General features: G+C 44.7%; 1 protein-coding gene across 1 annotated transcript; it reads right to left on the reverse strand.

Moving 5' to 3' along the window:
- Window positions 1-6,025: 6,025 nt before the first annotated feature.
- LOC118841910 (sepiapterin reductase-like) lies at window positions 6,026-11,498 on the reverse strand. The gene is made up of 3 exons (XM_036749606.1): window positions 11,041-11,498; window positions 8,880-9,170; window positions 6,026-7,187 (listed from the first exon to the last, which is right to left on the reverse strand). The coding sequence occupies exons 1-3, from the start codon at window positions 11,333-11,335 to the stop codon at window positions 6,997-6,999; spliced, it is 777 nt and encodes a 258-aa protein (XP_036605501.1). The 5' UTR covers window positions 11,336-11,498; the 3' UTR covers window positions 6,026-6,996.
- Window positions 11,499-14,769: the final 3,271 nt, after the last annotated feature.

The following is a 14,769-nucleotide window of genomic DNA, read 5'->3' on the forward strand; positions in this document are numbered from 1 at the left end:
CTGAGTACAATAAAACAAGGGGGGAAATGGACAGTCAGTGAGATAAAGAACTTTCAAGCATTCTTGATGAAAAGACCAGCTCTAAAGAGAAAATTTGACTTTCAAATACAAGACTCAAGAGACACATAAAAAGGTAAACAAGAAAGGGAAATCATAAGTGACTTAATAAGGTTAAACTGTTTACATCCCTACATGGGAAGATATTTATAACTCATAAGACTCTTCTCATTATTAGGGTTGTTAGAAGGAATATATGTAGACAGAGGGCACAGGTGTGAGTTGAATATGAAGGGATGATATCTAAAAATAAAATTAAGGCATGAGAGGAATGTACTGGGAGAAAGAGAAAGGGAGAGGTATAATGGGGTAAATTATCTCACATAAAAGAGGCAAGAAAAAGTTTTTAGAGTACATGGAAAGAGAAGGGAGGTGAGGGGGAATAAGTGAACCTTACTCTCATCAGAGATGGCTCAAAGAAATGCCTCAAAGAATAACATATGCACTCAAAAGGGTATAGAAATCTATCTTACCCTAAAGGAAAGCAGGAGGAGAATGGGGTAAGAGAAGGGGGAAGGATGGTAGAACAGAGGGCACATTCAGGGAGGAGGTAGTCAGAAGCAAAACACTTTTGAGGAGGGACAGGGTGAAAGAGAGAGACAATAGAATGGGGGAGTAGGATGGAGGGAAATATAGTTAGTAATAGTAACTGTGAAAAAAATTTTGAAGCAAGTTTTTCTGATGAAGGCCTTATTTCTCAACTATATAGAGAACTGAGTCAAATTTATAAAAATGAGAACCATTCCCCAATTGATATATGATCAAAATATCTGATCAGTTTTCAGATGAAGTAATCAAAGCTGTCAATAGCCATAAGAAAAAATACTCTTATTTCCTATTAATTGGAGAAATGCAAATTAAACCAATTCTGAGGTACCACCTCATACGTATTAGATTGGCTAATAGGAGAGAAAAGACAAATGGCAAATGTTGGAAAGAATGTGGGAAAAATGAGACATTAATGGAATTGTAAACTGATTCTATAGAGCAATTTGGAACTATGCCCAAAGAGCATACCAAAACCAGGCATACCCTTTTGACCTAGCAATACCACTACTAGGTCTGTATCTCAAAAGACATTTTAAAAAAGGGAAAAAGACCTCTATGTGCAAAAAATATTTATAGCAGCTCTTTTCTGGGGACAAAGAATTAGAAATTGAGGGGATGTCCAACTGGGGAATGGTTGAACAAGTTGTGGTATGTGATTATGATGGAATAAAATTTGTACTATAAGAAATGATGAGCAGGATGCTCTCAGAAAAACCTGGAAAGATTTGCACAGGCTGATGCAAAGTGAACTGCACTGCGTAAAAAGTAACAGCAATGTTGTAACCTGTGAATGACAACTATTCTCAGTAATACAACAATTCAAGACAACGGTGAAGGACTTATGATGAAAAATGCTTCCCATTCTCAGAGAAAGAACGTATGGTGTCTGAATACAGATTGAAGAATACTTTTTTAACTTTCTTTTTTGGCTATGTTTTCTTTCACAACATGACTATGATGGATACGTTTTGCATAATGACATATATATATATATATATATATATATATATATATATATATATATATACACATAGGTTATATATATATAACCTATATCGAATTGCTTGCCTTCTCAATGAGGGGACGGGGAGGGAAAAAGGGAGAGAATTTAGAGCTCAAGTTTTAAAAACAAACTGGGGAAAAATAAGAAAACTGCCTGTTCACATCCTTTGACCATTTATCAATTCAGAAATGGTTCTTATTTTTGTAAATTTTATACATTTGACTCAGTTCTCCATATACTTGAGAAATGAGGCCTTTATCAGAGACACTTGGAATTGTTTTTCAAGTTATGATTACTGTGTATTTCCCTCCACCCTATTCCCCCAGTTCTTCTCTTTTCTCTCTCTCCTGTCCATTCTCAAAATTTTACTTCTGACTACCACCTCCCCCAATCTGTCCTCCCTTCTATCAGCCCCCCCACACTTATCCCTTCCTCTCCTACTTTCCTGTAGGGTAAGATTTCTATACCAAAGTCAGTGTATATGTTACCCCTTCTTTGAACCAATTCTAATGAGAGTAAGGTTCACCAGCTCCCCTCTCATTTCCCCCATTTTCCCCTCCACTATAAAAGCTCTTTCATGCCTCTTTTATGTGAAATAATTTACCCAATTCTACTTCCCTATTTGACCTTCTAGTGCATTCCTCTTCCTCACCCCTTAATTTTTTTAAGATACTCTTCGCATCATATTCAACTCATATCCATGCCCTCTGTCTCTGTATACTCCTTCGAATTCCCTAATAATGATAAAGTTCTTAGGAGTTACAAGTATCTTCCCATGTAGCAAAGTAAACAGTTTAACCTTGTTTTAGGCTTCTCTTGAGTCCTGTATTGGACAGTCAAATTTTCTATTCTGCTCTGGTCTTTTGATCAGGAATTCTACAAAGTCTTTTATTTCATTGATGTCTATTTTTCACCCAGAAGAATTATGCTCAGTTTTGAGGGGTAGGGGATTCTTGGTTGTAATCCTAGCTCTTTTGCCCTCCAGCATATCAGATTCCAACCCTTCCAGTCCTTTAATGTAGAAGCTGTTAAATCTTGTGCACTCCTTGTGTGTAGTATTTGAATTATTTCTTATTGTCTACCTACAATATTTTCTCCTTGACCTGTGAGCTCAGGAATTTGGCTATAATATTCCTGGGAGTTTTCATTTGGGGAATCTCTTTCCAGAGATGATTGGTGGATTCTTTCCATTTCTATTTAACCCTCTGGGTTCTGGAATATCAGGGAAATATTTCTTGATAATTTCTTGAAAGATGATGTCTAGGCTCTTTTGTTGATCATGGCTTTCAGGTAGTCTGTTAATTCTTAAATTATATCTTCAGTGTTTTACTATTACTGCAATCCATCCTTTCCTTAAAGGGAGTAATCTTTCCCCAGCATTCAGGGTGAGGGTAAACATTCCCCAGGTTTATTTTCCAGGTCAGCTATTATTTCCAATGGGATATTTCACAATTCCTATTCTCTTATTCTTTTGATTTTTGTTTTATTGTTTCTTGATGTCTCATGGAACCATTAGCTTCCACTTGCCCAATTTTCATTTTAAGGAATCCTTCTCTTCAGTGAATTTTTGAAAATCTTTTTCCATTTGGCCAATTATACTTTTTAAGGAGTTCTTCTCTTCATTGTATTTTTGTGCCTCCTTTACCATTTGCCCTGTTGTTTCCAAAAGTGTTATTTTCTTCGGTACATATTTGATGCCTCCTTTACCAAGCTGTCGGCTCTTTGTTCATGATTTTCTTGCATCAATTTCATTGCCTTTCCCAATTTTCTCTCTAATTCTCTTGTTTATTTTTGAAATCCTTTTTTGAGCTCTTTTCTTTTTGTTCAGTCATTCTTCAATTGTGTCTCTTTTTGTGTCCCATTTGGGGTTTTCTTGGCAAAGATACTGGAGTAGTTTACCATTTTCTTCTCCAATTGATTTCACAGATGAGGAAACTGAGGCCAACAGGGTTAAGTGACTTGCCCTGGGTCACACAGCTAGTGTATGAGGCCAGATCTGAACTTGGGAAGATGATTTTTCTGACTCCAGGGCAGTGTTCTATCCACTGTGCCACCTACTGAACACCACACAAGACAAAGATTTTTTTTTTCTGAATTTTATAAAGAAACAAAAATACAGACAAAATGATAAGACAAACACATACTAGCCTCCTTATTTCTTCCAAAGTTAAAAATCCCTTCTTCAGGCCAATTTTGGCATCCATTTGGAGTTTCATATATTTTAACCTAATTTGAGAGCTCCACCCTTGTATGGGAAATTCCAGGCCAATAAGAATTTCCCTAAGGGGATGTCACTATAGCAGCATATACTTCCCTGCACTCACACCAAAAGAAATTGTATCCAAAGGGGAATCCTTCTAGTGTTTCACCATTATTGCAATCCATTCTTTCCTTAAAGGGAGTAATCTTTCCCCAATCTTCAGGGTGAGGGTAAACTTTCCCCAGTAGTGTGAGGGTAAGCCTTAATCTTACCTTGGAAGAATCCAAAATTTAGGAGAGTCCAATCCCTGGGGGCAGTCTTCCACAGACAAGTCCTTTGGTGAAAGATTAGCCAGAGTACTCTGAGGAGCTTTTCTGAAAGCTGTGGTCCTGGGGGTCAGAGTCCTGATTCGATCTAGCTTTCCTTGCCAAAAACTGGCAGGTTAAAGATGAAATGACTGAGGAAATCAAGGTTGAGCTTCTAAGCATATTGATTTATTAAGCAGTGCATGCCAATTGCATAATAATTTGGGACCAGGCCACCTGACCTTGCCCTGGACCCTGAAACAGGGGAAAACCGATTTTATGCATTGAAAATAAGTGATCCAAGAAGACCAATTAATTTAAAGAAAACAATTAACCATGATATAAAATGTAAATGCAGGAAATATTAAATGGAGGAAAGATTAGTGACTGAGTTGGGAATGGGGAAAAAACAGATGAAACTCCCTGAAATCAGAAACGGAGGTGTCTCATTCCCCCCAAGTGACTGTATTTAATAAAGGAACAAGGAAACAGCAATGGATTGACCACTATGGTGCTAATTTTTAGGGAAGAAGTATGGGTGTCTTGAGATGAATAATTGTGAGAAAACTCCTTGCATCACTCTTCAGATCACCAAAGGTTATGTCCTGCATTAAGGGTCTCAAAGCAGCAAGTAAAGGTGGTCCAGCTTCCTAGCCACACAGGACAAGGTTCTAACAATGTAATAAATTTTCACAAAAGACAGAAATTGGAATAGATCCACAATTAAATAGAAAGGGAACTGAACTACCTCCAGAACTGAGTCACAAGATGGAGTCAGTAGAGTTCACTCAATGCCCACAATTCCTGCATTTGGTAATACATACAAATGCTGATGATATATGTGGGTTTATTTTCTATTCTGCAAATTTGCTCCAATGGCTTTGTGTAGACAGAATGGACTTTGTTTTCTTTGAATGACTCAGCTCGCCTCGTTGAGCTTCCCCGGACGCTGGGGATTGCTCTTCCGGGGCAGGACCAGAGCTTCCTGTGTGATGAGTCGTGGCGCTGGCTGAGGGGAGGTGTGTTAATGTGGTCTACGCTGGGGGAGGGGCCAAGTCAAGAACCAATCGGCCCTGGTCGTTCAGGCAGTGCTTGATGATGTCAAAAACTCTATAAGAGGGGAGAGGACAGCTTGAAGATCCTCCTTTCCTTTTCCGGTTGGAGCCAGAGACACCTACAGCCGAAGCTGAGCTGCCGGTAGCAGAGCTGACTAGAGGCTAGTGGGTAATCTTCTTACGGTAGAGGGGAAGCATGTATACGATTTTGCCTTATACCATCTCGCTTCTCTGTGGCCTTCTGATTACCCTTGTAAGGCGGACTTATTGGGCCTGGAAGCTTTTGATGAAAATATCAAAATGGGGACGCTGGTTTGTGGGCTTGTTATTGTGGAGTGTAAATACATGCTTTAGTTCTCCTGCCTTCTGCCTAGAGAATTCCTTATATCCTGCGGTTCCGGACCTTTTAGGCACATATGAGATTCTCTTTGAAATCATAAATTCTGCCTTCCTAATATACCTTGTATTTATTTTGTATCTACTTACATATTCATGAAAAACATTGTGGCCTAGTGGAAAGAATTAGACTGAGCACCAGGAACACCAGGGATCAAGTCCTTTCTCTGACACTTCCTGACTGTGGGGTCCTGGACACAGAACAAGGATCTCAATGCTCCAGACAACTCTCAAAAACTGAGTAAGAGAGGAGCTGCCAGCTACACTGATAAAGGGAGTGTCCTCACCCAGGAATTCCTTATATGAGTGAACAATCACACTGAAAACACATATATTTCCCTTGATAGAATGTAAGCTCTTTGAAGGCAGGGATTGTTCCATTTCTGTTTTTGTATCCCCCAAAGTGCAGGCCCTCAGTCAATGCTTCCTGAATGGACGAAGGAGGGGATGTATGCAAGAATACTTTTTCAACATTTATTGTATTCTCTGAGGCTCGGGTAGTCAGTCACAAGGGAAAGCAGAAACACATTTCCACCGCTAAAGATCTTACAACTTATACAAGGGGTAGAAGTAGAAAGCGAAGAAGAGATAATTCAGCATTCCTTCCTTCCATCTTTACTTCCTTCCTTCCTTCCTTCTCCTTCCCTCCCTCCTCTCTCTCCATCTCTCCCTCTCTCTTTCATACAGGAATGACATGAGATTTCAACATAAGAGCAACCTTGATCAAGGCAGATGGTAACCAGTCTAGGAATTCAGATTCAGGTCTTAGGGAGCTGCCTGAGGTACAGACATAAAGTGACATGTCCAGAGTCTCACTATAGATGTCAGTGGCTGGATTTGAACTCAGATATTGCTGACTTCAAGCCTAGCATAGCATCCATTGTGCCTTCCTGAGTCTTTGAGGGGGTCAGAGAATCACCTCCCGACAAGCATGGTCTCCCTTTTTACCCCCTAATTCCCCAACAGACTCCTTGACACATTCCCTTCACTCCACCCCTAACACTCTCAGCCTCAGTAACCTGCACTCAGTAAGCTGGGGCCCCAGGGGATTCTTTGGTAAGGGGGGGGCACTGTACAGGGGAGGGGGACAATATAGATTGGAGACAAGAGTCTGTCTCAGTGAAAGCCAAATAAGATATCCAAGTGCATGGAGGAAGGAGGGCACATTATGGCAGAGTGGAGAGCCCTGGATGGGGAATCTGAGTACTTGGTTCAAATCCCAGCTTGGCCCATTACAACCTGGCTGACATAGGGAAGGTCCTCTGCTTCCCAATGAAGGGCTTCTCTACTAAGTCATGTACCCCTGTCTGGGTGGAAAGCTTGAGAGATGTATCTGAGATGTATCCTTTGCTAGGCACTTGTGAAGAGAAGAGGGAGAGGACAGGATGGCAGAGGAGGGGGGTGCCCCTAGGTGGTGGAGGGCAGCCAGTCCTACTTATCAAAGAAATCAGTGTGGGCCCCTGACTCAAAGGTGTCCCCAACCAGCAGGTCCAGGAGCTTCTGGGCAGAAACAGCACAGTCTAGCAGGGACTGGCGCTCCCTTATGTTGTTCACTGCCTGCCGCATATCCAAGTCCTTGGTTTTCTGTTCAGCTTCCTGGTACATGTCTGTGTCCAGAGGGCCTGGGGGAACACAGGAAAGAACAGTGTAGCAAGGACTCATGGCTGGGGCCCATGACTGCGTGGGATGGATCAGGACTGGAAGAGGACTGAGCATCTGAGCCCTGGACACCTCCCCCTTTATGCAGTGAGATGGGGGAGTGGAGAAAGGACTAGCCCTGGGATCAGGAAAATCAGAGTCCTAATACTGCCTCAGATGCTTAACTGGCTGAGTCAGCCTAGACAAATAACATCTCTCAGTCTCAGCTTCCTCTACCTCCCACAGGCCTCCTGATAATCAAAAGAGATAATATGGGTGGGAGCACTTTGCAAACCTTGAAGGGCTTTAAAAATGCTAGCTATCAGTTACTAGTCATCATTAGTACTAAGGGCATGGGTCATGCCTTCCACTTCTTGGGTGTCTTCTCCCCTTCCTCTAGTCACTGGGGTACTAGCACCTGCCTAGCACACCTCCTCTGGGAGGGCACAGAGTAAGGTGCCCCAATGATTGCTACTGCCCACATGTGATACTCAATAAATGTTTGGGGACTTTTTCTTAAGGACAGGGCACAGGTAACTTGGCAGCTGTGGAGACTTAAGACCTTACTCACTAAGGAGAGGCAGAATTTCCTAGTAGAAAAGGGCACTGGACTTAAAGTCCAGAAGACCTGGGTTCAAATCCTGTGTCAGGCAATTAACTAGCTGTGTGACCCTGGGCAAGTCTCATAAGCACTCTGGGCCCCAGTATACTCCTCTGTACAAAGAAAGGGTTGCACTCAAAGGCCTCTGAGGTCCCTTAAAGCTCTAAATCTATGATCCTGCAATAATAGAGAAGACAACATGACTGGTAGTGATTAGAGAGTGTGCTGGAGTGGAGGAGAGGCTGTTTTTATAAGGGGATAGTACAAGTGGGCAAGGGGATGTTTCCATTCCAGGGATTACAACATCACTACCCTCATCCTCCAAACCATTTCCAAGTTTCTCCACCCCAGACTATATCCTTCAAAGCCCCTTAGCCAATACTTTCTGTAAGAAGGACATGCCCACAAGGAATCATGGATATCAATGGAATTCTACTCTGGGTGTGGAGGGAGGAACAACAGGCACCTGGGTGTTGAGGTCCTCCACCTCAACATCTAACTTGGGGGGTCTGTTACCCCACCAAGACCCAGGCCTTTGCCTAGCGAAGGGCCTGATCTCGCAGACAATGAATGGGGCGGGAGCCAAAGGTGTTGAGTGCCTTGGTTTATTCTTTCAGCAAGCAGCATTTTTATATCTTTGGTTATGTAGGCATTAGGGGTGCCCTGGTCCTGCCAACTCTCCTCCCCTTTTCTTTCCATGCTAACCCGAAGTTCCCTTCGGACAGGCAGTCCAGGCAAAGAACCAGAAGTTCCATGTGCTCTGGCAAGCCCAGTCAGATAGCCGGAAGTGCCATGTGGTCAAGCAGGTCCAGGCAACGACCTGGAATTGCTAAGGAGGCAACAAAGGCGAGACCCCTGCTCCTGGCTCCACTCATATCTCAGAGCCCTGAGTTTATCTCAGCAGGCCCTAGGCATGGAGGTCCCAAGAGGGCAGGGCTCGGCTCTAACTCGCCCCCTAACAGAATCACAGATGTCAATGGAATTCTACTCTGGGTGTGGAGGGAGGAACAACAGGCACCTGGGTGCCTAGAGAGAGCCAGATTGGGGGCAGAGAGGTGGCCACATGCACTCCTACCTGGGGCATAGCTCAGCACCCGCACACTGGGTTCTTCCTCTGCCAAGACACTGAACATCATGTTTCGGGCAGCCTTGCCAGCACAGTAGAGGCTCCAGCTTTTGAAGGGTTTCACAGCACAGAGGGAGGAGATGTTGACCACAGTTCTTTTCAGGCCAGGGCTGGGGGGGAAGGCCCTGAGCACCCCAGAGGTCAGACAAAGAGTGGAAGTCACATTCAGGGCCCAGTAGTCATTGACTTCTGCTGGGTCAGCAAAGTCCACAACATTTTTAGACACATCCCCTAAGGAACCTTAAAAAAAAATTAAAAAAACAAACCTCAGGAATCCCACAGGGCCTGGCCAGGAGCCCCTCCCCACTGCCCTTCAGATTTGCTTCCAGAGCCTGGAAATGGGCAGGAAGTCTATGTTTGATGATTTAATGGTCTTCCCATGAAAGGAAGCTTGATGCAGACCATCTTTAATCTTTAATCTGGGGTCCTTCAACGGTTTTTTGACCATTGCATTGGAATAGAATTGGTTCCCTTGGTAAACATATGCATTTTGTTCATGTAAAAACAGACTGAAAAGGGGTCCAGAGGCTTCCCCAGATTGCCAACAGGGTCCATGATACATTAAAATGTTAAGAACTCCTGGTATAGAGCTCACAGGGTGAGGCTTGGAGTCAGGAACACCTAGGTTCTTTCTGCTTGGGACACAAATGCTGCTAATGTGAAGAAAGACAAAAAAATGGCTGAACAAGTTATGGTATATAAGTGTGATGGAATACTATGGTGGCACCTTAAGAAATTATGAAATACAGGGCTTCAGAGAAACCTGGGAAGACTTGTATGAACTGATGCAGTCTGAAGGGAACGGAATCAGGAGAACAATTTATACCAAGACAATAATATGATAAAGAAAAAAACTTTGAAAGACTTAGGAATTCTGATCAGTGCAACGACCAATTGTAATTCCAGAGGACTTACAAGGAAACATGCTGCCCACATCCTGAAAGAGAAGTGAAGGACATAGAGCACAGCATATTAGGGGAATCCTGTACATATAATTTTCCTAGTAATTTAACAAAACAGTGGATTAAGTATCTCATACTCATCCTCTCAGAATCCCCATGCCAACACCACTCCTCTATTTTTACTCCTCCCTTTCTACTACTAGGAGACACCCTGGTTTCCAGAGCTGAAGTCCAGCAGGCAACCTGTGTCCTGAGCTTGGCATAGCAACAATCATTTGCCCTCACCCTCTGGATGAACTCTGCAGCAGAAAAACCCCACAATTGTTTCCATACCAGCCCCAGGTACACCCTGAGCTGGGACAAGCACCGGAGGAACCATGTTCTGGTCAGGAAGCTCTGCTAGGCATCCAACTTGTCTCACTGTTTCTTTTTCCTCTCATTGTCAGGATTACAGTTCACTGCCTAGACACTGCTAAATGTATCAAGGCTTGACCTCCGTAAATCGGGTCTCCTACAGAGGAGGCCCCTGAACATGTGTCTAGTTTCCCTCCCCCAAGGAAGAAAGAAACCTTTTTGTTTAGAACCGCTGTTAGCTATTCGGTTTTATTTCATTTTTCTGAGTTAATTGTGGTTGGGATGACCTGTGTCAGCTCTTTGGTATTTTCAGAGTTAATAGCGGTCACATAACCTCTGTGATTCTTTGATCATTTCAGAGTTGACAAGTCCAAGTCGTTATTCATTGAAGGAACTGAGGTTGTTTTGCCTGGACAAGAGGTGGGGGCCCAGGGGACAGGGCAGCTGTCTTCAAGTCTCTGAAGGGATAGATATCCCAGGGACTAGGCATCAGTCCGGTTGTGTTCGGGCAGGACGAGGAGCACAATAGGTGGAACTGTACAGAGGCCAAGTGAGGCTCAAGGTCAGGGAAGAGTTTCTCAGGAGTAGAGTTGTGGCCTGCAATGGCCAGGGTACCCCAGAACCCGATGGAAGAGACCGGCTTGGGGATGGTGTAGACGGAATTCCGGGTTCCACTAGACGGTTACTGAGGTCCTTCCCACTCTGATCTAGGAGCCCAACAAATGCTTATGGAACAGAAGAGCTCAATTCAAAGGGGCAGTGGACAACACCTGCAGGATGGAGCGCGGGTCTGCCCGGCCTGACCCTGTCCCCCGCCCCACTTCCTCCCCCTCCCCCATTCCGGGGGCCATTACCAGCGTTGTTGATCAGCAGGAGCCGCTGCAAGTCCGGTGGCCGGGGCAACGCCTCCAGCAGCCGCTGCAGCCCGGCCTCGCTGCCCAGATCGGCAGACACGCACAGCACCTGCAGGTCCGGCTTCGCCTTCCCCAGCTCGTCGGACAGCGTCCGCAGGGCCTCTTTGTTGCGGGCGGTCAGCATCAGCGCCGAGCCGGCGGCCAACCTCGGGGCCAGCAGCTGGGCCAGGCTGCGGCCGAAGCCCCGGGAGGCCCCGGTCACGATGCAAAGGGTCCGGCCCAGGATGCCCTCCATGTCGCCTCTCTCCCCGTAGTCTCACCTAACGCTGGCCGGACTCTGCCCTTTCAGGACGCGGTCGCCGCCTTCCTTGCGGGAATCAAGCGCGCGAGCTGCGATAGGACCTGGCCTAATCCACACCTACTGACCTGCTTCCTACCACCAGCTCTCCGCACCCTCGCGTGCTTCCATTGGCGGAAGCAAAGCAAGCCCCGCCCCCGTCGGCCTCGTTCTACATCCGGCCCTCCCCCAGCTGGGGTGGAGTTCAGTAGCTTATCTCCGGTTTAGGAGTTGGATGGGCGGGTCTGAGTTTAGTTTTCTTGGCCTCGGAATTAGCTGGACAAGTTTCCCCACGGGTTAGTTAAACAAGCAGAATGGAGAGGGCATGAGGCTACAGTTAGAAATCCAACCGTTAAGTGTGTCTCCTATGCATGTCACGTCAGCTCACATGCTGCCTCCCATGGACCTTTGCAAGACCTCAGCTGCCAGAGCCTTCCACTCTCAGCTCAACCCCATCTGTGCTCTATGTATCCCGTAATAATCTATTTATTTATGGATTGTCTCTCTCAGAAGAATGGGAACTCCTTGAGGGCAGAGGCTAGTCTAGCCTTTCTTTGTATCCACAGCACTTAGTACAGGGCCCAGCACGCAACCAGTAAGTGTTTGAGCATGAGCATGGACTGGAGTTGGGAGCACCTGAGCAGCATGGACCCTTTGGAGATGGAAAAGTGCTCAGGGGCAGGACTTTGGGAGCTTCATTTTTATAGAGTTTTGGTGGGGGACAGACCAACTCTTATCTGTGCCACCTCGGTTTTCCTTAACATAGCCACATCATCTCAAAGTTATCAGCAACATTTGGTGTTCTGCTGGCCTTACTGTGGCTACGTAGAGCTTCTCTGAGGCTTACAGACTATGACAATTAGAAGGACCAAAAGACCTTCCTTACAGCAAGGTCCAGATGCCTTTCCCTGATTTAGCTCACAGTCTCAGGATGTGATTTTTAGTTAATTTATGAGACAATTTGCAAGGAACCATTATGCTCCCTTTATCTGTGAGACAGTCTGGAAGGGACTTCTAGGTTTCCCCTTTGCAATCTTACCTGCTGCTGTTGTTACTTTTTACTGGCTACTTATAAACTTACTATGCTAAAGGGGAAGAGGGGAGTGGGAATGTACCTATTCAGGAATGTGGTGTGGAAGTCAGAGTCAGAATCTGGGCCAGGACAGGAATGAAGAAGGGTTGGCCTGGTCATTTTATCTGTTTCCTGGGTGTGATGTCAACTAAGAAAAACTACACTGGCAGAGAGTCTCTGCCATCCCTTCTGGGTGCTGTAATGGTTGTATTTGGTCTGCTTGGCCCCAGAAAGCAGAAGAGGAGATATGCTGGGAGAGTGAGGGAATCATGCCGAGAGGCACATTTAGACTTGATGTCAGGAAAAATTCCTGACAATGACCACTAGCAAAAAATGGAATGGGCTGCTTTGGGATGTGACAGGTTCCTGCTCACTATGGAGGGAATTCATGGTCAGGCACCTGTGACACTCTGAGATATTCCCAGGTACAAAATTCTATGGTTCTCAGCGCAATTGAGAATGTGCTCAATTTTAGAGTCAAATTGTAGCTTGGTCACTTGCTCCCTGTCAGTAATTGCCCTCTCTGGACTTCCTTATGTATAAGTGGGGGGTGGGGGTGAACCAGCTATCTGTAAGGTCTCTTCCTGCTTTGAATCTATAACCCAAGTGTCTATTTAATGAATGCCTGCTGTCCTCATTAAGGGCCATATGTTAAGCCCAGGGAAAATAAACTGTGCTTTGCTATCTTACAGTAATTTTTAATGTCAAATACACAAGGGTATAGGGTTATCTGGGGTTTTTTAAAGGAGTGGAAGGGGACATGAGCAACCTATTTATCAAAGAAATCAATGAGGACCCCAGACTTAAAGGTGTTTCCTTGCAACAGCTCCATCAATCTCTGACCAGACACAGTGCTGTCCACCATCCCCCCACCCCACCTCCACTATGAGGCAGCTGATGTAACATCTGGTGGGTTTCAGGATCCTTTGTGTATGCCTTGGCAGTCTGATTCAGGTCTGTGTCCAGAGGCCCTGAGAAGCACCAGGGACAGTAACAAGAGAAAAGAAGAAAGGAAAGAAAGATTTCAGAGCCCAAATCACTTGGCATTGAGGCTTAAGTCAGTTCTGCCTTGACTCTTCTGGACCCCTTAACACTTCAGAGGTCCCTTGGTTTCCCATCAGTGTCTCTGGGACCTTGAACTCATGCCTTATACCAAAAGAACTGCTGTCGCTCTCTTGTTCCCCTATTGTTAAAAGGCTGATGGGGTGCTTCTGTGCTAATTCTAACACTTCTCCTTAGGCTCTGCTTGGGTGCCTGTGCCTGGACCCCAGTTCCAAAACCACATCCAGTTCCAAAATCACATCTCTCCCTACCCTCAAGGCACTCCCTGCCTGAGGCAGTGCCTCTGTATCTCAAGGGCAGCATGCCCCAGCAACACACTTATCTCTATTCCTTTCATAGTAGACAGCTGTGCCTATCTATAGACTGACTCCCTGTGTACTGATGTTTGGCTGTGCTCTGGGTCATGACCATACTTACTACTTACTGACCTTACTGACATGTATCCTAGATATAGTCAAATGTATACTCTCTTATATTTATTTTGTCTAACAAGTCATTTGATGAGAGCCACCTAGATAGTCCCAGTCAGGCTTGACCATTAGTTAACTTAGTGACCATTTCACAGTCAAAACCACTTCTCCTAGTAGCCTTTCCTTGGGCTATTTCACAGTGAACTCTGGGTAATACGCCTGCGCAATAGATACAAAAAGTGCCTGTTCCTTTAAGAACTAACCACTCCTTAATCACACCTTAACCACTCCCTAATCACACCCCAAAACACCTAATTGATATGTTTCACCCCTAAATCTTTTCTAAAACTTTTCCCACATCCCTGTAAGATTGCAGGTTCCCTATGAACTCTTGCCCACTGTAAAGCATAACACTAAACTTTTGCCAACTTGACTTAAAGATTGCTTGGGTCCATGAATTCATTCCAGGCAACCTTGCCCTGGGAACTTTAGTTTTGGGATTCCTGAATCCCTGAGTTTCTTTCTTTCTCAACAAGGCCTCCTGTCTTCCTGTTGGCTCCGAGTTCTCCCTCATTGTGTTAGGATTCTTAACTTGGATATAAGAACCCTGTGAAGCAAAATTAAAAAAAAATCTAGGGCTGCCAAAGGAACAGGATTTACTTTTCATTTTTGGCTGTTTCACATCTGATTACTGTCTCTGAGTACAGAGATTGTCTCTTTCAACAGATAAGGTACCACCTCAGGGCAAGGGCTAAGTCATCAAAGAATCATGAAATCACAGATTTAGAGCTAGATCAACTCCAACCCTCTCATTTTACAGATGAGTAGTTTGAAGTCCAGAAAGTTTA

This window comes from Trichosurus vulpecula, chromosome 3 (genome assembly GCF_011100635.1).
Source record: "Trichosurus vulpecula isolate mTriVul1 chromosome 3, mTriVul1.pri, whole genome shotgun sequence".
Lineage (NCBI taxonomy): Eukaryota > Metazoa > Chordata > Mammalia > Diprotodontia > Phalangeridae > Trichosurus > Trichosurus vulpecula.